The sequence below is a fragment of the Canis lupus genome, chromosome 12 (genome assembly GCF_011100685.1).
Source record: "Canis lupus familiaris isolate Mischka breed German Shepherd chromosome 12, alternate assembly UU_Cfam_GSD_1.0, whole genome shotgun sequence".
Classification (NCBI taxonomy): domain Eukaryota; kingdom Metazoa; phylum Chordata; class Mammalia; order Carnivora; family Canidae; genus Canis; species Canis lupus.
Window position 1 is genome coordinate 20,739,477 of NC_049233.1, and position 23,631 is coordinate 20,763,107.

Below are 23,631 nucleotides of genomic sequence, written 5' to 3' on the forward strand. Positions count from 1 at the left end.
TTTGCGGCACACAATGAATAAGATAAGTGTCCTTGAAATAACTCACAACTGACGTGATCATGAAAAATGTAGAAAGTATTATGAGACTATAGTAGAAAGAGCAACCAACTCTTCAGTGGAGGGAGGGATCTGAGAGAAGAGAAGAGAGGAGGTAGTACTAAAGCAGTAAATGAACAAGGTTTTATTAAGCAGAAAAGGAAGAGAAAGGAATTATAGATGGAGGAAACTGCGCAAAAGGTTGGTGGTACAGACCTCGGTGTGTTCATGAGAGGGCAAAAGTCCAGTGGTTGCATCCATGGCTGAACACTAGAATAGCCTTTTAACAAATACTATTGCCCAGACCCCACCTCTAAGGGTCAGGTGAGGGGTGGGGAATGAGTTTCAGTAGTTAAGAAAGCTCTGCAGGTGATTCTAATGTGTAACCAGACTGCGAAGTATGGGCCTAGGGCATAAAGACTATGGAGAGAAGTAAGGAAATGGCGGGAAATGCCTAGAAACTCAGGGTGGGGGTAGGCCCATGTGTGAAGAAATATATTCATCATGCAGGAGTTTTGGTCCTTACCCTGGAGAGGGGAGTTCTCCAGTATTTTGAAGCAGGGAAACAACATGAGGAAGATACCTTTGGAGACCACATAGATGTTAGGATGGAGAGACTACAGGCAGAGAAATTAGTTTGGAGGGTTTGCTGTAGTCCATATGATACATGTTGAAGGCCTGTACAAGAGACCTAGCCTACATGACTCTCAGATACAGGAGACACATGTTTGGAATAGGGAATGTATGCATATATGTTACTTGGACAAGGTGTAGAGATGATGGGTTCTGCTTCCTGAGGTGTAGGATTTGAGGAATGTACAAAACCTCTCATTGCAGATGCTCAGTAGACAGCTACAAGTAGTTTTAAGGTTGTTTAATTTTCTCCAAAGATAATACATTATTGGAGCTCTTATGAAGAGCTCAGCATTCAGACAAGGTTGATCTGCACGACTCTGATCATTTCAACTTTGGACGACAAACTTCAAGAGAGACATTAAAGAACATAATAAAGGGCCTAAATAAAAGCACCAGAAGAGTAGCTGAAAGAATATTTGAAGTAAAAGAGACTTGGGGAACCATGCTCATTGTTTCAAGTGTACAAACGGGTATAAGGGAAAAGGATTAGTTACGCTATGTCTGGATCCAGAGAACAGGACCATGACCACTGTCTGAGCTTTCTGGTCTCTGGTCAATTATTTCCCATATCAAAAAAATTGCAGTGGCATTATTCAAATTAGCATTACACAAGAAGCATCAGTCCACCCACAGTCAATTCTGGGCATATCCCAGCAGGAAGCAGTTAAATACATTTGAGATCGGTATTTTCAGTTGTTCACCACTTTTGTGGTGGCTCAAATATGATGACTCATGTCATAATCTGAAACTGAACAAAAACCTCACTGCTACTCTGGTAAAACAACAGGGCAATGGACAATGCTGTAGAAAAAAGGGAGAGGCAGTAGATGCCACTGCGGATCTACCCAATAGCAATGCTGCCCTTCTTGCTTAACTTTCAAAACACTATTTATATTCAGGATCCAACATAATCAGGGTTGGCAGCCACCTACCACAGCCCTAGGGCATGAACTGTGATCACTCTAAGCCAAGCTAAGCTATTCCACCTCCCACTAAAATTTGTTTAGGAATGGGGCTATGGCTCTTACTCGTAAGATGGAAAGGATGGTGAGCTGGTAGGAGAAAGAGAAAGGCTTCTAAGAGGGAATCTCCTGCCTGATAAAGACAGCTGACAAAGAGGTTGCCCTGTGTTTCTGCTTTAAATAAACATAGTTGCATAAAACTCATATGTAGGTGTGAGATAGCCTTCTAGTGACTATGAGAAATCAACTCTAAAGAGGAGAATCCTGTCTGCTAAGAATGGATAAAAACAAAGAAAGAGGCTGAGTCTGTGATGATACCACTGGGCTGCTGCATGATCTCTGAAAATATCAGCCTTAGATTTCTCATTATAGGACCTAATTAAAAATCTTTGTTGCTGAAGCCAATGTTAGATATTCCATCAAGTACAGCTGAAAGCATTCTGGATACAGTATACTAAGGCTACTCTGACTTAAGAGACTAAAATTCAAAATTCCATCTATACAGGAGGTAATAGGTCAATTAATCCATTAACCGATTGAACTTCTGTAGCTAGCATGGTTTTGAAAACTGAAAGAGGAATAGAGTTGGAGACAAATTAGAAGTAATTCTGTTAGCCTAAGGTAAATTTTCTATCCACCAGGATCTGCTTCCATTTTGCAAGAACAAATGACTACAAATCTTGGGGTGAAATAGGATGAGTGTCCAAAAATGGTCCTGGGTGTCACTCAGGGTTGCCTGGACAACTAGCCAGCTGGGACTGGGCTTCCTTCTTCTCCCCAGTATTTATCCAAAACCAACTTCTCTTAGGCCTTGTAGGTCCCTCCATGGTAGGCAGATGGTTTTCTCAGACAAGTCCTCTCTGTAGGTGGCACCTAAACCCAGATTCTGCAAATCCTCTGATAATGGCCCAACAGACAAGACTGTTCTGACACCCACGAGGGACCCAGTCTGTATGCTACTGATAGTGAAACTTATCACACGGAACAAGGTAGCCTCAGTTAAAAAGGCAGCCAAGGAAATCATAGAACTCTCAGTCCGAGTTTTAACAGGAAAGAAGTTTCAGCATACTATTGACTATTTGTACTGTACATTCTTTGATGCTGGAGAGACATCTATATCTATGGAGTCAGTTCTTTAAAAATGGTAGACAAACATCAAATGTGTAAAATGCATATGTGAAATAAAAAGTTGGGTATTGCAGTGTATTTTATTAACTTGGCACTTTGGAATGCTCATTTAGAACAAAAACCATTAAACTATGTTTTTAACTGTAGCTAACTCAAGTCTCAACTCAGTATAAAAATAAATCACAGCCATGTCATTCTGGTTCCTCTCAAGCCCATCATGTTGGCTCCTTTCCACAACATTGTGTCTGTATGTCATTCTATTGAGACCTCAGTATATAAGTAGAAGACAGTTTCTACTTTTGGATTCCTTACGATTGGTAAAAATTTTACAACTTTTTACAATTTGGTAAAAAAGGCAAAAGTATGGTCTTTCCCATGGTTGTGAGGTTTACCCACATTTATGTTGCATAATATAGAAATATGTGAAATATAAATATATTTTAAAGATTTTATTTATTTATTCATGAGAGGCAAACAGAGAGAGGCAGAGACATAAGCAGAGGGAGAAGCAGGCTCCCTGTAGGGAGCCTGATGTGGGACTCGATCTTACAACCCTGGGATCTCGACCTGAGCCAAAGGCAGGTGCTCAACCACTAAGCCATCCATGTGTTCCTGAAATATATATTTTTATAGAAATATGCAAATATTTAGGGGCATCTGGGTGGCAAAGTCAGTTGAGCGTTGGACTCTTGGTTTTGGCTTAGGTTATAATCTAAGGGTTCTGAGATTGAGCCCTGTGTTGGGCTCTACACTCAGCACAGAGTCTGCTTAAAATTCTCTCTCCCTCTCCCCTTCTTTCCCACTCCTTCTCTTTCTCTCTCTCTCAAATAAATATTTAAATCTTTTTAAAAAAAGTATACAAATATTTATTTCAGATACAGGAATAAGTATGCTCAAAAAATTGAAGTAGAACAACATATTACACAAGTGAAAAATTATGCACACAGCACTATGCTTAGTTCTGAGTAACAAGATCCAAAGAGCTGAGGGAGGTGGATCTGGCCTCTAGGCCTTTCCCTCCTAGCTAGGGAAGTGGAATATACACAATGACTAGGAGACATGGTACTTGGGGTCGGTTCCTGGGAGGGGTGGAGACCACAAGGATGCTACAGGTGTACAAATAAGAAATCATTTTGTGAACCACTGGCTAATTTCTCTTACTGAGGACATGCCATTTACCCATACACTAACAAAAACCAATCTTTGAAAAAAATACAAAAAGTTTTCCTTACCAGCTCTATTAGTTTCCCACAACTGCTGTGACAAACTACCATATACCTGGTGGCTTAAAGCAATAGAAATTTATTCTCTTACAATTCTGGAGGTCAGAGTCTGAAATCAGTACTGGGTTTCTCAGTGGGCTAAGATCAAGGTGTAGGCACTTCCTTCAGAGGCCCTAAGGGGGATCTCTTCCTTGTCTCTTCCAGCTTCTGGTAGCCACTGCATCCCTTGGCCCTGGCCCAGTCTCTGCCTCTATGGTTCCACAGCCTTCTCTTCTGAGTGGTGTCAAACCTTCCTCTCCTTCTCTCTATAAGAACTTAAATTTCCATTTAAGGCCTACCAGATTATCAAGAGTACCCTTCTCACCTCAAATTCCTTAATTTAATCACAGCTGCAGTCTCTTTTGCCATATGTGGTAACATTCAGAGGTCCAGGGACCTGATACCTTTGGGGGATATTATTTAGCCTATTACTCCCCAACATAAGGCCCAAAGCCTTTCACACAATCATCTGAATCATTGAGCAATGCTTTTCATTCATTTAAAGTTGAGTGTTTTAGGAATGGAATCAGAAGTCTGTGCTTATTTACCCAATGAACAAGGGCATTCCTCTTTGAAGTACAGAGAAGATTTCTAATTTTGCAGTGGGCAAGACTTCACAATTCTGACTGAAATCCCTGAATATATGACATTAGCATATGGAGAATCCATACTGTGTAGAACAGGGGTTGCAAACCAGCAGCCTGAGAACTGAATTCAGAGGTATGCTTTGAGTCTATATTTAAAAATAGTATCTCTCATATAAAAATGAGATCTAGGGCTTCTCTGGAAAAACTGAAGAGCTAATAACAGGATCTCCTTAGCTTTCCATGGTAATAAAGAACTAGAGAAACATCACCATCTTTTTAGAATGAGCAAGGGTCTCCATGCTCATCACAATCCCCAACCTGCCTGTTGTCCCTAAACGGTTACCACAATGGTTGCTAATATTTTTAGTTGTCATTTATTTTTGTACCTTTGCATCACTGGTTTCACTGGAAGAAAAATATTTCTGTTTCTTTTTTTTTAACTTTTATTTATTTATGATAGTCACGCACAGAGAGAGAGAGAGGCAGAGACACAGGCAGAGAGAGAAGCAGGCTCCATGCACCGGGAGCCTGACGTGGGATTCGATCCCGGGTCTCCAGGATCGTGCCCTGGGCCAAAGGCAGGCGCCAAACCGCTGCGACCACCCAGGGATCCCTATTTCTCTGTCTATACCTCTACCAAAAGTGACAAAGTAAAAGCCTGAAAACTGCTCATGTTTGAAGAAAAACTGGAGAAGAAAATAATTTTTTTTTTATTTTTTTTTTATTTTTTTTATTTTTTTATTTTTTTATTTTTTTTTTTAATTTTTTTTTTTTAAAGAGAAGAACATTCCTTTACTGTTTCACAAGCACATATCCAGCTTCTCTGAGTCTTTTACATTTCTTCCTCTGCCTCTGACAGCATTTGAATTCACAGCTCCAGGTACGATCTCCTGAGAAGGGAATGGAATACAGCAGCCCATCCTTTAACTTGGGAATTAGCTAACTTGCTGATGGGCAGTATTCTAAATACTGCTCTGACTCTAAGAATTAACTTGGATAAAGCACTCACTAGAATTAATCCACACTTAGCTTCCTAATACATCAAATAAACTAAAAGGATAGTAATGATAATAATTTAAATACTTGATAGGTGTACAGTACTATCATAAGTGCTTTGCATATATTAACCCATTCAATTCTCAACATTCTACCAGTAGGCACTACTATTACCCCTATTTTACAGATAAGGAAACTGAGGTACAAGCAACTTGCCCTTAGTACTACTGTGCTCACCAACTCCCCTCTCGCCAATTTTCTAGATAAGGAAACTGAGACATAGTGACTTGCCCAAGGTTATATAACTAATAAGTTATAGAACTAAGATAGGAACCCAGGCCGACTGCACCAAACTCAAAAGAAAGGTTGCAAAAGATCCAAAGATCATGAAATCTTTTGAGGATCTGAGAATGAGAGGAATTTAGAAGCACTCTGTAGCTCAAAGTCCAAATATGGAAACCAGTGATGTAGCCATGGTCTAGTTGGCCTCATTCTGCAATCAAACATCAGGGAACCCAGCAAGGGACCTCACCAGCACTGACTGTCTACAATGGAGGCAAAGTGAATGCAGAGAAAGAGGGACTGGGTCCCAGTTTCAGCTCATAAGCATTGTCACATAGACTGAGCTCACAGGCTTGTTGACTGCTTTTAAATAGCAAATGATGTAGTGATGTTTCAATGCCTTTACCTGTCCTGCAGAACAATCACCATCTCCTTGATTTTTGTGTTTTTTTTTAAAGAAAAAGTTTTTATTTATTATTTTTTGAATTTATTTAAATTTTTTTTTTTAGTAATTTGTTCTAAACATGGGACTTGAACTCAAGACATCAAGATCAAGAGTCAGTTGCTTTACTAACTGTACCAGCCAGGACCCCTGCTTCTTGCGTTTTTAACACTGAGTATCAGGAGCTGGCCTCTGCCTTAATCATGAGACCCACCCTGGGATAGGAAACCCTGACCACCCATGCTCATACCACTTGGTCAAAGTCACTGTTGTTGGGATCATTTAGTGTTCTTTTAGTATATATATATATATATATTTTTTTTTTTTTTAAGATTTTATTTATTTATTTGAAGACAGAGAGCACACAAGCGGGGCGGGGGCGGGAAGCAGAGGTAAAGGGAGAGGGAGAAGCAGGCTTCCGGCTGAGCAGGGAGCCCAATGCAGGGCTTGATCCCAGGATCCTGAGATCATGACCTGAGCCAAAGGCAAATGCTCAACTGACTGGGCCACCCAGGCACCCATGTAGTGTTCTTTCTAAAGACACTCTTTTTAATTCAAACAGAATTAATTTTTCTGTGACTGTCACATATTGTAGATCACCCAAAACCGTTATTCTGGCAAAAGCTGAGATGCTCTTGATACATCCATTTTTTGCAACACATCTAGTCTTTCGATGAACACTAAACAGAAGTCTTTTCTCCCACAACGCTACTTGATACACATGCAATATGTTCTGGGTCCAATTTCTTGATTTTCCTTTACAGAATACAAAGCACAGTATATAGAGAGAATGGGATATAAAATATACATCATTTGTAAGGCAACAGTTTGATCATTTAAATCACTACTCTGAGTATTTGCTCAATCTAGTCCAGATCACATGGGTAGGGCCACAGACACCAACCCCTGTGACTCAGAGTACCTCTCAGTCCTTAGGCTTACTTTCCATGAAATTGGGACATTGGATTTGACGAACTAAGGTGGTTTCCTGCTTTAATGATGTGTGATTCCATGACTCCATGTCAGGACTCAAGTTAGTCTTGTCTAAGAAAAAAACCAGACCAATGCTTCCAGTTTTGCCATCATGCACAAAAGCTAGCAAAGGGAAGGTTGTAGCCCAGAGGGACCCCGTATGCTATACGACATCTCTCTTTTAGAGTGGGACAGTACCCTACTGACACAGCCAGGCCCCCAAATCAGAATCTACGTCTTCCCTTCCCTCTTAGCCCAACCAACTCAAACATCACCTCAAGAGCCTTTCATTCCAACCTGTAACAACGGACCCAGCTAATGGCTCTTTCCTCAGCCACCACAGAACTCTGTCCCCACCTCACGGCCAGCCCTTCCCTCTGCATTAGTGGGGACACTCACCACACTTCCTTCATCTCTGTGTCCTCACACCTCACATTCTATTTGCACACAGTAGGCATTCATTGTTCGAATGGTCAAAATTTGAATTTTAGTCTTTGCTCTCTATTTCCAGTACCACCCTTGGTACAGGATCTCCAAACACAGTGCCATTTCTTCATGTGCAAAATAATGATAATCAATTTGTTTGACCTGACCACAAATGCTCTGAAATTCTAAGATGAAAGAATAGTAGATGCCATAGAAAGGCTAATGCAGGCTGGCTGCCAGGGGCCCTCCCACCACAACACTGGAATTCCTGTGTCTCAGGGAATCACAGAAAGGCCCCCTTTCTGTTATCAGATCAAGCCTTAGGCCTTCGGGCAAGGGCATATTCAATGAACACGGAAATACAGCTCTATTTTGCTTTCAGTCTTTGAAACAAATGTCATGGTTTCTCTGGCTAGGTGACATGGGGAAAACCTTCCTGCGATCCGCCCCAAATCCCTCCCTTCGGCTTCAATCCCCAGTGGAGGCAAACAACATCTGCTCATGGCCAGCAGCTCATACTGGGTATACCCTGCTCATTCACAGCCTGGAAAACAGGCTGGAGGCAAGGGACAATGGTAGTCCATTCTTCATTTTGAAACTTGGATGGTCATGGAATAAATGTCACAATCACTAATTTTTTAAGAGAAGAGGCAGAAAATTGTGCACAAACTTGGTCTTGTCTGGGAACTGCGGTTCACTGGCTCTGCTAAATTCAGACCCTTCTGAGCTGCTTTTCTTGCTCAGCCTTAATCATTTTAACACTGAAACTCACCTGTCCTCATAGGAAAGCTGAATTATGCGCAAAATCATCAAATGGCCCTTCTATGGCACTCCAGAGTTCCATTTTATTTTATCCTGTAGGTAATTACACATCGGATTCTAGGTTCTAATGTGTCATAATTTCACAAGAGTTAAGCTAATACTGTTAATTTACTTCAAAAGGGTTCTAAAAATAGTACATCTGTGTTTATATTTTTCTCTCTGGGGCCTACTCTTTCTGCTCATATTCATTTCAGCAAAAATGCTTCTAAGTACTTGCCTCTTGGATTAGGGATCCTTTCTGCACTGGGGACAGCAGCTAGAAGGCCAAAAGAACTTTCTTTATATGGAATTTGCTTTGCTTTTACCTCAGCGAAGGAGTGCATTAAAGATGCCTTTGGCTCTTGCATCAACTGGAGAGAGTGGAAAAGAAAATTAGGTAGCTGGTGCACCTCTGCTATTCCCCAGAAACTGTTCCATGGCTCTCCCTCCTCCTCCTCCCTCAATCCCACTTCTGAGCAAAAGAACTCCTTCTGCACCAGGGTCCTTAATACCATGAGAAGGATCCACAGCTTCTATTGCTTCACCTACAGTACCAAAAGGGCACTCCTGTCCGGAGCCAAAAAAAGTCTTCAGTCACTTGTAGATTATTTCTAAATGAGGGCACATCACTAGCAGTGGCTCAGGCAGACCGTAAAGAACTGAAGTTAGTGTGAAATGCTGAAGAGCTAGAGGAACAATACCTTTACCCTTGACTCATGTGAAAAACTATGGATGAGCTGCGGGCACAGTTCCCCCAAGCTTAACAATATTGCTGTCAAGGGATGCCTGCGTGGCTCAGTGGTTCAAGCGTCTGCCTTTGGCTCAGGGTGTGATCCCAGGGTCCCGGGATGGAGTCCTGCATCGGGACTCTGCATGGAGCCTGCTTCTCCTTCTGCCTGTGTCTCTGCCTCTCTCTCTCTCTGTCATGAATAAATAAATAAATGAGTTAATAAATAAATAAATAAATCTATCTATCTTTAAAAACAAAACAAAACAAAAAACAATGATAGCTGTCGAGGGTGGCAGCAGTCAGAGCCCAGCTGCCTGCCTGATTGCCACCTCGTGATTGAAGTGGGGGGGCAGGGTTGGGTGAGGTGAAGATGGGGAGAGTGAATGAGAACATATATGAGAACATGTATCTCTAGTGCTGGGCAACTATGACAGCACCTTTAACCCAGGAGCTGATCTCACTCAACGGAAGGTGCTTCACTGTTATGCAACAAACAAATCAGTAAGACACACCAAAGAGGTAAAGGCTTAATATAAAAATAAAATAGGGCAGGGGTCAGCAAGCGTTTTCTGTGCAAGGCTAGTAACTACTTTAGGCTTTGAGGGCTATGTCTCTGCACAACCACTCAACTCCACCAACGTAGCACCAAAGCAATCATAGAATGTAAATAAACGGACTGTGTCCCCATAAAGACTATTTAAAAAAGCAGGGAGCAGGTAAATTATGCCTACAAAGCACAATCTGTCTACCCCTGAAACAGGAAATCTGCACATAAACAAACATTTTAGCACTCTCTATGTAAGCCTCATGTACCCTGGGCTTATAGGGTTAGATAAACTGTGCTTCTCCCAAGAATATAAATGCCTTGAGGGCGCAATTTTTATTCAGTTTTTAACTGTATTCCCAGCACCGAGACAGGGATCAGGCATGCAGTTGACACAAATCAAAATAGTTGCTCACAATAGACATTTGTTGAAAAAATAAATTAATGAATGAGCACATTATGTGTCTGTAAAGGATAATTTTGACTATTGGTGATTTTTCTGTACCATCAACCCCATTCCCACTGCCATTCCATCCCCTTGTGCCTCCCTTCTTTGCAAAATTGGACAATTATATAGGGACCTGGGCAAAAAATTATGAATCCTTTAAAAACTTTTTAAAAAAGTTTTATTTATTTATTCATGAGAGATACACACACAGAGAGAGAGAGAGAGAGGCAGAGACACAGGCAGAGGGAAAAGCAGGCTCCCTGTAGGGAGCCCGATGTGGGACTCGATCCTGGGACTCCAGGATCACACCCTGAGCCGAAGGCAGATGCTCAACCACTGAGCCACCCAGGCATTCCTCCTTCCATAAATTTTATACAAATTTATGAAAACACTTGCTTTTTTTTTTTTTAACACTTGCCTTTTAATAGCTAGGGTAACATGCAGGAATATATATCTTTTTTCTCACTCAGTTTTATCTAAGTTAAATCAATCTTTAATAAATTTACTTGCAGAGCAAAGGCAGTGTACAAGAGGCCAAAGGCATTAATTATTATCTTCTGGGAACTACAGGTTCATACAGATAGTAACTTTTGTGATATGGTCAAATATATAGTTGGACGTTACAACATAATACTTTACCCTTGGCTCTGGGACATTATCTTTCATAGTAACCATAAGGGCAGTCACGTGTTATCAGCACTTTATCACAGGTCATATTACACCTACAGAAAGGTAAAATATGACTCGCATTGATCTTGTCTCAGAAATATGGGGGATCACAAGTTCTTGGCCATCACTGTACATTTATCAAGTGGCTGCCAACAGCCCTGGCCATGGTGGAAAAAGTACCAAAGGAAATGTGAAGGCACTACTGTGGCCCTTCTATTTTAAAAAACTGAGTTAAGACAACAAACCTAAAACTCCAGAAAAATTTAAAGTATGATAATAAATAACCTAGTATTAATCCATATAGATTGAATGCTAAGCTTGATAGGACCTAAATTCAACATGGATATAGCATCAGACTTTAGACTACAGAATTTGATTTTTTTTTTTCTATAAAGGACCTTAATGATGATCCAATACCTTCACTTTACTGATGTGATCTAGAGACCCAATTAATACAAATAGAATCTTTGTTATCTTCAGAGTAGCATATTTTTTAATGTGTGAATGTAAGAAGTGTTCTAGTAGTCTTTTAAAAGTATTTATAAGGGCACCTGGGTGGCTCAGTGGTTGCGTGTCTGCCGTCGGCTCAGGGCGTGATCCTGGGATGGAGTGCTGCATCAGGATCCCCTTAGGGAGCCTGCTTCTCCCTCTACCTAGGTCTCTGTCTCTCTTTGTGTCTCTTCTGAATAAATAAGTAAATAAAAATATTTAAAAAATAAAATAAAAGCATGTATATACTTTTGCAGAAAGTATATAAATGTATAATTAATCCTGAACCACATATTTAAAAGAAGAGGGGCAGATAATGTGCTTTCTTCAAACTCTGAGACAACTTCACCCATCCACACATACAGGGCTTGATCTCACCTGCACAGGTGAGCCTGACCACAAACACTCTTTCTATGAAGGTTTCGACTTTCAAAGCACAGTGAGTCAGTGCCTGACTCACTAGTGCAAGGACACTTGTTTCCTTGCAAGGAAATAAGGAATGGAAGCTTTCCACTTCCATTGCCATCACAATCCAATACTGGATTGAGTATTTCCCTGGGATCGGCTGAACAGCAGTATTTTCCTAACAAACATCACACAGCACCTCACTAGGTACAGAGGGGTTAAGCGTGAATGTCCACATCAACTTTCTTTACCATCTTGCAAAGACCTGTGCTGCTGCTTTTACTTCTCTGGCTGCAAGTGAAGACATCTCTGATTTCTTCAAGCCATAACACTCAACACTGTAATGCAATTTGCCCCACAAAATGACTTGCTTTACCAAATTGCTTTTATGAGGTAATTTTCCAGAACATACATGTATTGATAAGAATAGGAGAACTGTTTCAGGGTAAGCACAGTCACAACCTAGGATATGGTTGCATCATAACCCCCAATGTGTGTGTGTGTGTGTGTGTGTGTGTGTGTGTGTGTGTAAGCTGTCCTGCGTACACCTCTGCACATTCTCCCAGCCAACCACATCAGCCACAAGCATTGAGGTCTGCTGAGAGGAAAGTTCTAGTCCTCCAGTTGTTGTATACCCCTCTAGGACACTGGTTGGCAAGGACCGTCAGTGAGAAGATTTATGGTTTAAGAGAGCCCTAGTCACAGGCTGATAGATCAACACACACAGAAAGGTCACTGTACCCAGAATTCTGACAAGAAAGCACCGGGCAAGAAGTCCTGCCATAAATACACTCACACATACCACACGAACAGAAAAATAGAAGGGCTAGGTACCACTCCAATTCAGCAAGATCCTGCAAAATGAAATGAAGGAGCTTTCTGCAAGAGAAGCAATGAGAGAAAACACACACACACACACACACACACACACACACACACACAACTAGAAGGCAGTAGTATTCCTGGCAAGGTTCAGCTGGAAAAACAGCAACAGATCTCAGAAGCAGAGCTGTAGCCAGGAATAAGCTCAGCTTAAGCCATGTTCAGTAATGCCAGGATAACACTCCTGGAGGATTCAAAGACGGGCTGCCCTCTCCTCTGGGCCTCCAAGCTGAGCCATGACCTGTAGTCTACCACAAGTCACTCAACAAATACCAAATTCGTCCTAAATGTTCCAGCCCCTTGAGTCACTGCGGAGAGAAGAGGGGATTTCAGTCAGGAGGATGTCAGGCACTGCTGAGGCAATATAGACCATCTTCACACCACCCACCACATGCTGAGGAGACATTTCCCCTCCTTTCAAATGGTAGGAGAATCCCACAAGGCCACAGGAGTAATAAGTGGAGTCAGGCCCTGACCTCAATTCTGATTCCAAAGCCCAAGACGTCACATTACTACCCATAAACTATGGCTTCTGTCCTAAAGAGGCTTAAAATAATCTAAACCAATTAGAGATCAATACAGCCAATATAATGAAGGATTACAAACAAGTATCTTAAGATTTTAAAGAGAAGAGAGGGGAGCCTGGTTGGTTTAGTCCAGGGAGATGTGGGAGTCTTGATCTCAGGGTCATCAGATCAAGCTCCATGTTGGGTGTACAGATTACTTACAAAAAAAAGAGAAGGGATCCCTGGGTGGCGCAGCGGTTTGGCGCCTGCCTTTGGCCCAGGGCGCGATCCTGGAGACCCAGGATCCAATCCCACGTCGGGCTCCTGGTGCATGGAGCCTGCTTCTCCCTCTGTCCTATGTCTCCTATGTCTCTGCCTCTCTCTCTCTCTCTCTCTCTCATAAATAAATAAAAAATAAAAAATAAAAAAAGAAGAAGAGAAGAGAAATAAGTAGTTAGAGAAGACATTAGGGAAGAAGGAGGGTGTGGGCTCCTTCTCAGAGGATGGGTAAGATTTGCCCAGGGAGAGTAGGGAGGAGGGTGGGGGTTTCTAGGGGAGCAATCTGAGCAGTGACACTGCAGTGGGAATGAAGCCATCCCCCTTAACAGGACAGCAAGACCAAACTGCATAAAGCATGGAGATATAAACTGAGCTGAAAATAGGATTTAGATAGGAGGGGTGAGGCCTGATTATGAAGGCCTTGAAAAATCAGGCAAATTATTTTAGACTTGTTACAGCAAATGGAGAGGAACTAAAGGTTGCAAGGCAAGGAGAGAGTTGAGGAAGTGATAGTTTAAAAAAATTAGATGGACAACAAAGGCTGAAGAGACCAGAAAGAGGAGCATCTCATTCATTCATTCATTCATTCATTCAGCAAACAGACACTGAGGGCTTATTAAAAAAGCCACGCTTGGGTGGCCAGTAAGAGGCTGCTCCAGTCTGCAGGAGAGGAAGGGTGAGGTTCTGGATGGAGGCAGGGATCTGTATAAATCACGTTTCAAAGGTCTTGATGACTCACTGATATAAAGAATGGAGGAAATAAAGGAAAGAAATGGTTACAGATAATTCCAAAGGTTCAAGATTGACATGATTTCCACCTTTACTAGAAACCTCAAAAAGCTCTGCGAATAAAACAATGAAAGTACAAAGAACTTTTATGATGTTGAACAGAAAAGGAAACCCGGCAAAAACCTGTTCTATATCCTGCCAGCTCATTTACACATAGTCTGTAGGTAAGAAACTTCAGTGAGAAAAACCACTTCTGTGTGACTAAATGCTGCATTCCCTTGACAAGAAGCACAGACCTCTGCCTCCTCAGACAGGCTCCATCAACCCTCCACTATATCCCTCCATCATCTAAACTAAACCGATCTCATTAAGAAACCTGGCTGCTCACTACTGCCCAGCTAACAGCTTTGACTTTGGAGAAGGGGCAAGCCAAAGTGGACAGGGTGGGAAACAGAAAGTTGGCACGGTCGGTGTAGGGTGCTGGACCTTAGAGAGGAGGCAATGGTACAGGATATCATTTTAAGTAGAAAACCCCAGCACTGGTCTCATTTCTACACCCACTTCCAGGACGATCACTGGTCCTCAGATAGGCAGGAAGGCCTTAAAGATTCCTTACCAAATTAAAAAAACAAGAAAAAGAAAGAAAGAGAGAGAGAGAGAGAAGGATTCTTTACCAAATTGCAGCACTTTATCCAGAAGTGATTTCGTATGTGCATATCTATGCATACATTTACTCCGAGTATGGCTGGTATACGGTTAAGCACAAATTCTTCTTAATATTTATATGCTGATGACACAAATTTCAAGCTCATTTTAATGTCACATTCAGCAACAGTACAATTCATTATTGAGGCACATCCCGAAAGCCTACTCACTGGAAAATGCAAGAAATGAAAAGTGTAGCTATCAAACTTCTACTGCTACAAAGAGTGCTCTGGGCAACAAACAAACAAACAAACAACAACAACAACAACAAAACCAAAAACAAAATAACAAAATCACACAAGAACGCAAGTCCCAATACCTTGGAGAAATCTAGACTTGCATGCACAATTCAAGGCAGTATTCTCTCAGCATAGCCCAGCTTTGGCAAAAGCAGATCTTTACTTGATTGTAAGTAGGAATGAATACTTTTTTCTGCGGAATGATGCCTCCCACTACTTTTATGTTTAAAAGTAAGACCTCTCAATGGTAGTGTCCAAGTCAGATTTGAACAGGCACATTACAAAAGAAACGGTTGCTCTGGGTGGGGGGTGGAGGGGGGGGGAAGAAACCCTCTAACATCCGTCTCATTACATCTACTCAGGTTAAGAAGAAATCAGAGCAGAAAAACAAAAAACAAAAAACTGAAAAATGGTTGCACATACATGGGTGCGGATTCCTGCTAAGACCCCATATGGGACAGCCACAGGCCTAGTCAGGGAAATTCTAGGAACAAGTCCTCCACATCCCAGTTGGAAGGGGCTTCCACCTGGGCGGGGGGCTTCGCCGGCCGCAGCACCGGGAGGTAAACACCCCCCAAACCTTCCAGACTCCCGGCCATCCGGAGTTTCCACGCCGAGAGGGCGAGAGCCACACGACGGCGGAGAGAAACTACAGCCCAGCAGCGTCCCGGTCCCCTCCCAGCCCCGGCGGGGGCTCCGGGCGGCGGGGGCCCCGGGCGGCGGGGGCTCCGGGCGGGGGCCCCGGGCGGCGGCGCCTCGGCAGCTGCAGCCCTCCGCGCCCCGTGACAGGTCGCCCCGCACGAGCCCCTTGCCTCCCGGGCCCCACTTACCGGCGCCGCGGACGCAGGCGGGGGCCCGCCCCTGCGGTGAGCGCGGCTCCTGGGCGGCGGGGGCGCAGCGGCCCGGCCCGCAGGGCACCGGGGAGGGGGGCGACCGCCGCTAGGACCGGCCGCGCGGTCCGTGCGGGGACGCCAGGGCGCTCCGGAGGGTCGCACGGGCCGCGCGGCGCATGGTGGAGCAGCAGGAACCCGGCCGCTCTCCAGCCTCCGGCAGAAAAACAAACAAAAGGCAGGGAGGCTTCTAGCGGGGACGACCGGGCGCTTTCCCTGGGAAAAGTTACCCTGCAGCTCCCCTCGCCGGCCCTGCGCGTCCCTGCACCGCGTCCCGGCCGCCGCGGCCGACCGAGCCCGGGAGCCGCGCACCCGCCGACCACCCCGGCGCCCCGCCCCGCCCCGCCCCGCCCCGCCCCGCCCCCGCCCGGCCCCACTCACACGCCTTTTCTGCAGGTCGGCTGCATCCGGCATCAGGACGTAGAGCTGGAGGCCGTGCACACGGGTTCTGAGGACGTTTCATTACAGGCTGATGCTCATGGTGAAAAATCTTCTCCCCCGGCTTCAGCAAACGTAACCGGGGATGCACCTTGTCAATGAAATCAATGCCCCTGAAACGTTCCGCTCCAACATGGGGTATGATGGCAGATGGTGTTGGATTTTCCCCGCAATAAAATACATATAGATATACTTATATATATTTTATTTTTCATGAAAACGCAACGGATTGCCTGGGAGGATTCATTGGAACTTGAAGAGTTTTATAGGTAGCAACTTCCGTTTGAAAGACTGGATTGTCACCCAGGTGGGAAGCAGACTAGATAGTATCTAATGCAACAATTGTCCTCTGTGTGTAACAAGTTATATGCAATCTAATACTTGCACTGGTGTGTTAAACACACTCACTTGTGTCATAAATTATGTTGTAGACAGTACCTTAAATCATTCATATAAAGACGGTCCTGAAGTGACTTGAAAAAAAAAAAAAAAAACTGCTTCAAGCCTCCCCCCCTTCACCCCCAACCCCGCATTTAAATTTAAACGATTGCCCCAAGACTTTCTATTTTTCAGAACTAGTTTAATGCCCATAGCAGAGGGGGCAACTTTACTTGGAGGCATCGTAATCATTTGGGGGCTTATGAAAACATTGCTGGGCCTTTTTCCCAGAATTCTGGTGCTGATGCTTTTGGTCCAGGGAACCATATTGCCCTAAGCAACACACTTTTCATCAATAAAGCAATAGCCCATTTACACATTGTGGGTCTTTCTCGGAGTTTAAATTTTCCAGCTCATCACCATATCGATTTTCTCTCCTTTTATTTTTGAATTCTAAGAACTCAAGGCATTTTTTTTTTCCGTAAAAGAATCTATATCAAAGACCTGAATCCCTCACTCTTCTTCCTCCTATTGAAAAAAACCTGCAAGATGCAAGATTTCCCTTCCCAAATGGGAAAGATCATCTGGCCTCTTGGCAAATGTATAACATTGATCTTTGTGTTTACCTATGTAACACCCAAACCATTTGGCAAACGAAAATTGAAAGTCTTTATCAACGAAAAGAGAGAGAGAGACAACAGGGGTAGCCTAACAAATTATATACTGCTCTGGTGAAGAGTGATTTTTAAAGTATCTAAAATTAACAGTTTTAGTCAAATTCAGTTGTCCATGCAAGTCTACCCAGCAAATAGAGGGACTCTCTTGGTCTACCTTTAGCAAGGGTCCACTGAGCTAGTAAATGATTTAGGTCAGGAAAATTATAATCCTGTAAATATAATATAATAGGATGATACAAACCTGAGGTGTAGTGGATACAGCAGGTACTGGTCTAAAATAGAAAATTAGTAATTGAAACATAACAGCAGTTTAATAAAATAGGTGCTTAATTTATCCTAATTATAGGATACTAATTATTATTTTATTAAGCTTTATTATTAACTAGAATAGAAGTTATCTGTATTAACCAATATATCTTAAATTAGCAAACAACATGTTCAGTGAAATTGAGTAGTTCTGAAAACATTTCCATCTACCTCATTCTTCATTTGCAAAACTGATCTTTCGTGTTTGTGAATCACATTTATCAATCTCCGGTTATAAATCCTTACAACTGACCCCCCCCCCCCCCCCCCATTTCAATTGCAAAATCCAATTTTAAAGAGGTCTTGGGAGGAAAGTCAAGTTTAAAAGACTTAAGTTTCCTTTAAAAATTAAAAACTTAAATTTTTTTGGCCTTCGTTAAACATGAAGGTACTTTTTCTAGGTGGCCGATTTGGGGGGCAAACAAGGGTGGATCCTAATAGTTAAAAATAGCTGGGCTTCCTTATTATAGCTCACCATTTTGCCATCTTCCCCCCCGCCTTTTTCTTTTTTACTATTTTTCTGCTGAACGTACTGCATTTCTAATACCTCCAGAATATAATAGTGGATAAGAGGTTTAAACTCAGTGGGCTCCTTGAACTAGCGTCTTGGAAATCTGATCACTGTTAGTACCTGACGCCTGGTAGAAATCGTAGAAACTCAATGTTTGCCAAATGAAGATAAGAGCCTGTAAGAGCCTGTAGGTTTTCACAGAGCATACAAACTTCCGTACTGAAAATAAGGTAAAATGTGGAAAAATAATAAATTGCCTGATAGATTAGAGTGTCTTCTTAGGAAACAAAGTCGGGTGTTTGGCCTTTAAGAGGTGGGACTAGTATCGCAAGTAAGTTCCGGCGCTCCAGGCGGAACAGCGGACTACAAATCCCAGAGTACATCGCGGGCGCCGACGCCGCAGAACTGGCGTTTCAGGGCCTTAGGAGCCTCAACGTCTTTACCCCATTGCATGATGGGATCTGTAGTAAGACTTGCCTCGCGGTGTCACTACCCGCCTCCTGCTTCTCTCCTAAGCCTATCTTTTCCTCAACCTCCAGATCCATGCTTTCAAAAAGTTTAGTCATTGTAAGAGCCTGTGACTGTAGTGGAGTTTTACTGTTTCCCTGCATTCCTGGCATGGGACTCCAGACAGAACCCCCGAAAAGCGTGTTAGCGACCTTACCGAGCAGCAAGTGGATGCTCGACCTAAGGCAAGTTTGCGTTAGGGTCTCAACCCTAAATTTGAGTCATAAACGTTTTTTTAGATAATGTTTAGATAAAGTTTGCATTAAGGGGGTCACTGCGACACATACGTGGGCTCAAACTGGGGTCGGCGAAGTGGGGACCTGACGCAACGCCGCCTCGCAGGCAGGAGGCCGACGGCCCCGATCCCTCCACTAGGCAGCGCACGCGAGGCGGGGGTAGCAGTGAGGCGCACGCGGGCGGCGGCGGCGGCGGCGGCGGCACTGCGCATGCTCAGTGCGTCGACCCAGGTTTCTGCAGTAGAGGGGGCAGCTCCGCCGCGGCGTCCGGGGTTTCCAGCAGCGCCGACGCTCGGTGCTCGCACGGTCCTCGGCCTCGGCTGGCAGCGGGCGTCCCTCCGCTCCGCGACTTCCCGGCCGTCGCTCTAGCGCGCCCGGATCTGGCCCCCTGCCCCGCGAAGATGGCTGCCGTACGCCGGGCCCGCAGTTACTGCCGCTGCCTGGTGCGCTTCTCCGACCGAGAACTCTGCTAAGCCCCGCTGCAGCAGACGGGCAGGAGTAGGCACCCGGACGCCCAGCGCACCTCCTCGGGGGAGCGGCGCGGAGGGGGCGCGGAGAGCCCCTCGCCCGCGGCCGGCTGCCCCGCCAGCATGGTAACCCGGCAGGGGGCTGGGGGGCGGGGGGCCCAGAGCGGCGCGAGTGCGGCGTGCAGAGGGGTCGGGCCTGGGAGGAGCCCCGAGAGAGCGGGAAGTGGAGCCGAGGAGTGGGAGCTGCTCGGCCGCCACCCGCCGCAGGGCCCTCGGCCTGAGCGGGAGGCGAGCGGGTGCCAGCCCTGACCGTGGCCGGGCCCCGGCGTGGGGCAGAGCGGGGGTGCGGGACGGCAGAGGAGGATGCCGCTTGTTGGTTGGCGGAGGACACTGAACCAGCCTTGCCCCTCTCGAGGGGTTTTATTAACAGCGGTGAGCATGGGTCGAGGTGAGCCGTTGCAGCGTCTGAAATCGGCGGGGGAGGGGGGGGAGGACGGAATGGGGAACCTGGCAACCCCACACACTTGTTGATTCCTAACCCCCCCCCCCCAACACACACTCCGGAAAGCGGTACCAGTGGAGAACGCGTTCAGATCCTTTAAGGAGCACCTGGATTTAGGACGCACCTGCCCGCTGGCCCTGCGGCCCTGGAGGTGTGCGGTCTCACTCCGTAGCAGGGAGGGCCTGAGCAGCGTCAGCGCGGTCCGCAGGAAGACAGACGGAGTTAAGCTCCAGAAACCGACGACGCAAATTCCGCGGGACGATTGCATGCTGGAATCTTGTGGTCTCTGCCCTGTGCTGCCTTTCTTTGGTTTTGAAAAAATTTCCTCTCTGAGAAACTCATCTCTGGCTAGGATGAAATGAATCGAGTGTGAAGTGATACCAACTACTGAGTTCATCGCAGGCACACAAATATTTATTGAATAAAGGGATGGCTGAATGTATTTCATGAAGTTAACCTGGAGGCTAGAAAAAGCAGTAATGGACTGTGACCTTAAGCTTTCAGAAGTAGTTTCCCTGATCAGGATTAAACACTTAACTTTTTTTTAATATTTCATTAATCCCATGTGTAAAACAGGAGTAAAATGCCAGAGACACGAACTACTCAAGTGAAAGGTGCTGTTTAGGTCGGACTCAGTTGTGAAAATCTCTGGGTGACAGCTGGGACCTACTTCTTTCAAGTGGTATTTGAGTTGGCAAAATGTAGTAATACCCCTAATTTGATGTCTTTGTACTGCCAGAATTAAAGTCATAAAGGATTAAGAATTCAAGAATAACACAGGAACTCAGGGGAGAAGATGCTTTCTGTATCATAGATTTCTCATTTTTTTTTTCCCTTGAGGTATGCTCTATGCGTCCACATGACTTTTTATTTGTTGATTCAGGCAATTTTTTGGAGCACTTATTAGCAGCCTGACATTGTGCTAGACCCCCCCCCCGCACAACATTAGATATTTGGTATGACCAAATAAATCTCCCAAGGTGATTTATGGTAAACTTAACCATAGAATGTCAGCTATGAAAAGGGACCTCAGAGGTTGCCACATCCAACGCCCTCTCTTTACAGATGTGAAAGCTGAGGCCTAGATAGACTTTTACCATGACTCAAGCAATGTGTTTGGCCCTCTGAGATTACAGACATGACTGATCCTTGTTCCCAATGCACTAACTCTAGGGAAGAGACAAAATAACGTTAATGCAAGTGTTAGGTGCTTGATACAAGCACAAGTGTTGTAGGAAAACAAAGGCAATTGAGAGGATCAGAAAATGCTTCTTACTGAATAATCCCTGAGCTGAACCTTGAAGGATGAGAAATAGCCAAGTGAGGAAGAAATTATTCCAGACGGAGACAGCAAGCAGCATATGCAAGAGCTTGGAGCTGGAGGGAGCAGGGAAAGCTTTTGAATGAAGTCAGGTTAGCATGACTGCTAGGACAGGGGTAGAAGGCTGAGTTACTAAGAGGATACCCTAGGGAGCTCAGGTCCACTCCTATTAGCTGTACTTAGAGTTTACAGTAATAAATCAGCCTCTTAATGGAGAACAGAAAGAGCCTTTACAGTGGGATCTATAAATTCAAAGTCCTTCATTATGTATTTTCCTATTAGTAGGAAAGCTCCCAGCTTAAAGAGACTAAAAAATACATTTGGTAATACATGAATGTTTCCATTTTCCAGTTTTCTGGAAACTAATTCAGAATCTTGGCCTCTTTCATTTAGTTTTTCATTAATTTATTCTTTTCAGTGTGCCCAGTGCTTTATCTTATACCAACTAGTTCAAGTCTTAAAGTCACCTCTGCTTTGAGCCTGGTTGTCAGAGATAAGATAAGAAACGGGGCTTATTTATGTTTCTCTGTAAAGTACTGCAAGTCTGTCTGGTGGTTGAGTTAAAAAAATTTGTGTTAATACAAATGTTTTTGTCCTAGAAATGAATTACAATGAAAATTTACAGTGATAAAGCTTACATCTTTGGAACAAGTTAAATAGATTTCATTATTTCTTATTTCTGACTCTCAGGTCATTTCCCCTATTGCCACATTATGGGACTGAACACATGAAGTGTTGAGCAAGTCCCATTTGCTAATAAGTCTATTAGGCAACAGACTGACCTGAGGCAACAGGGTCATTTTCCCGGGGAAGGTAGGATTCAGTTTAATTTAGCAAACATATAGGGAGAATACAAGGATAAAATGTGAGGAAACTGACCTGAGACCTCTGCTAAGCCCCAAGCCATTGCACAGTAATTCCAGTCCAGTTTTATTCCACCATAAATCAATCCAATAAATAAAAATCTGGGCTTATGAAACAGAACAGGCTTCTTTATAAAAACATTCACTATTACATGACTTTGATTAATGAGCTTTCCTAGGACGTTTGAAATAATAAACAGACAAAAGTCATACTCACATATTGGTAACATGACAGCCATGTAAAAGGAAGGACATCCATATACGGACTAAAAATGATCTTTTAAGTGATCCAAGAAAGAAAAACCATTTGCTGAACTCTGCTGCAGCTAAATGTTATTTTTTGAATCATAGTTGTTTTAAATCACCTACTGACACATTTTAACTGGAGCCCAGTGAAGTCCTTTATTCTTCAGTGTTAGGAAAGTATCGAATCATTAAATCATTAATCATAGGAAGTTTAAATCATTAAACTGTGAAGGAGATACCTAGAGAGAAGCAACTAAATATTTCACTGGGCAGGTAGCTCAAGGAGATGTGGATTATAAAGGGAAACTGATGTTTGTATATTCCTGACGATTATTTTGGTTTTTCTCCCCTCAGGCAGAAGCTGAGGAAGATTGTCATTCTGATACTGTCAGAGCAGAAGATGATGAAAATGAAAGCCCTGCTGAAACAGATCTGCAGGCATGTTTCTTCAAGTGTATATTCGATTCATTGCTTTCCATGCATAAGCAAAGATTGGTCGTACTTACGATTTATCAATTCTTTTTTAAAAAATTATTTATGTATGTAAGTAACCTCTGTCCTCATCATGGGGCTCGAACTCACAGCACCCTAGATCAAGAGTCCCATGCTCTTCTGACTGAGCCAGCCAGGTGCTCCAAGATTTATTGGTTCTTATTTGCATTGAATTTAACTGTATTTTCATGCTGGTTTACAGAATATGCAAATTAAAGCTGTGTTACAGATTTTTTTTAACCATTTGTCACCATATGTTATTATAGTATCATTGGCTATATATTCCATAAGGTATATTTTTTATTTCTGTAATACTTATTTTATAACTGGAAATTCATACTTAATATTCTTTAGCTATTTTGCCCATTGCCCCCTCTGCTACCCACCAGTTTCTTCTCTATATTTATGAATCTATTTCTGTATTTTGTTTGCTTGTCTTTTGTTTTGTTTTTTAGATTCTACACATAACTGAAATTATATGATATTCATCTTTCTCTGACTTAGTTGACTTGACAGTATAACTGCTAGGTCCATCCATGTTGTCAAAAATAGCAAGATCTCATTCCTTTTTGTGACTGAGTAATATTCCGTGTGTGTGTGTGTATGTGTGTGTGTACACAATACACCACATCTTTATCCATT

General features: G+C 43.5%; 2 protein-coding genes and 1 long non-coding RNA gene across 5 annotated transcripts in view; 1 reads left to right on the plus strand and 2 right to left on the minus strand.

Moving 5' to 3' along the window:
* The window catches only part of CILK1 (ciliogenesis associated kinase 1), a 56,963-nt gene extending 40,910 nt beyond the window's left edge, over positions 1–16,053 (minus strand). For all 3 annotated transcript variants that reach the window (XM_038554319.1, XM_038554320.1, XM_038554318.1), the window contains exon 1: positions 15,986–16,053. The gene's annotated coding sequence lies outside the window, so the exon portion shown is untranslated. The remainder of the gene's footprint in view (positions 1–15,985) is intronic.
* A 378-nt stretch (positions 16,054–16,431) lies between these two features.
* LOC111098286 lies at positions 16,432–19,228 on the minus strand. Its single transcript, XR_005367863.1, has 3 exons — positions 18,476–19,228; positions 17,780–17,810; positions 16,432–16,574 (listed from the first exon to the last, which is right to left on the minus strand). It is a non-coding gene; the product is annotated as an uncharacterized LOC111098286 (long non-coding RNA).
* Positions 19,229–19,501: 273 nt separating this feature from the next.
* FBXO9 (F-box protein 9) overlaps positions 19,502–23,631 on the plus strand; it is a 48,365-nt gene continuing 44,235 nt past the window's right edge. Inside the window, 2 exon segments of the mRNA NM_001160299.1 lie at positions 19,502–19,691; positions 22,852–22,935. Coding sequence (NP_001153771.1) covers positions 19,689–19,691; positions 22,852–22,935 — 87 coding nt within the window. The 5' untranslated portion in view covers positions 19,502–19,688.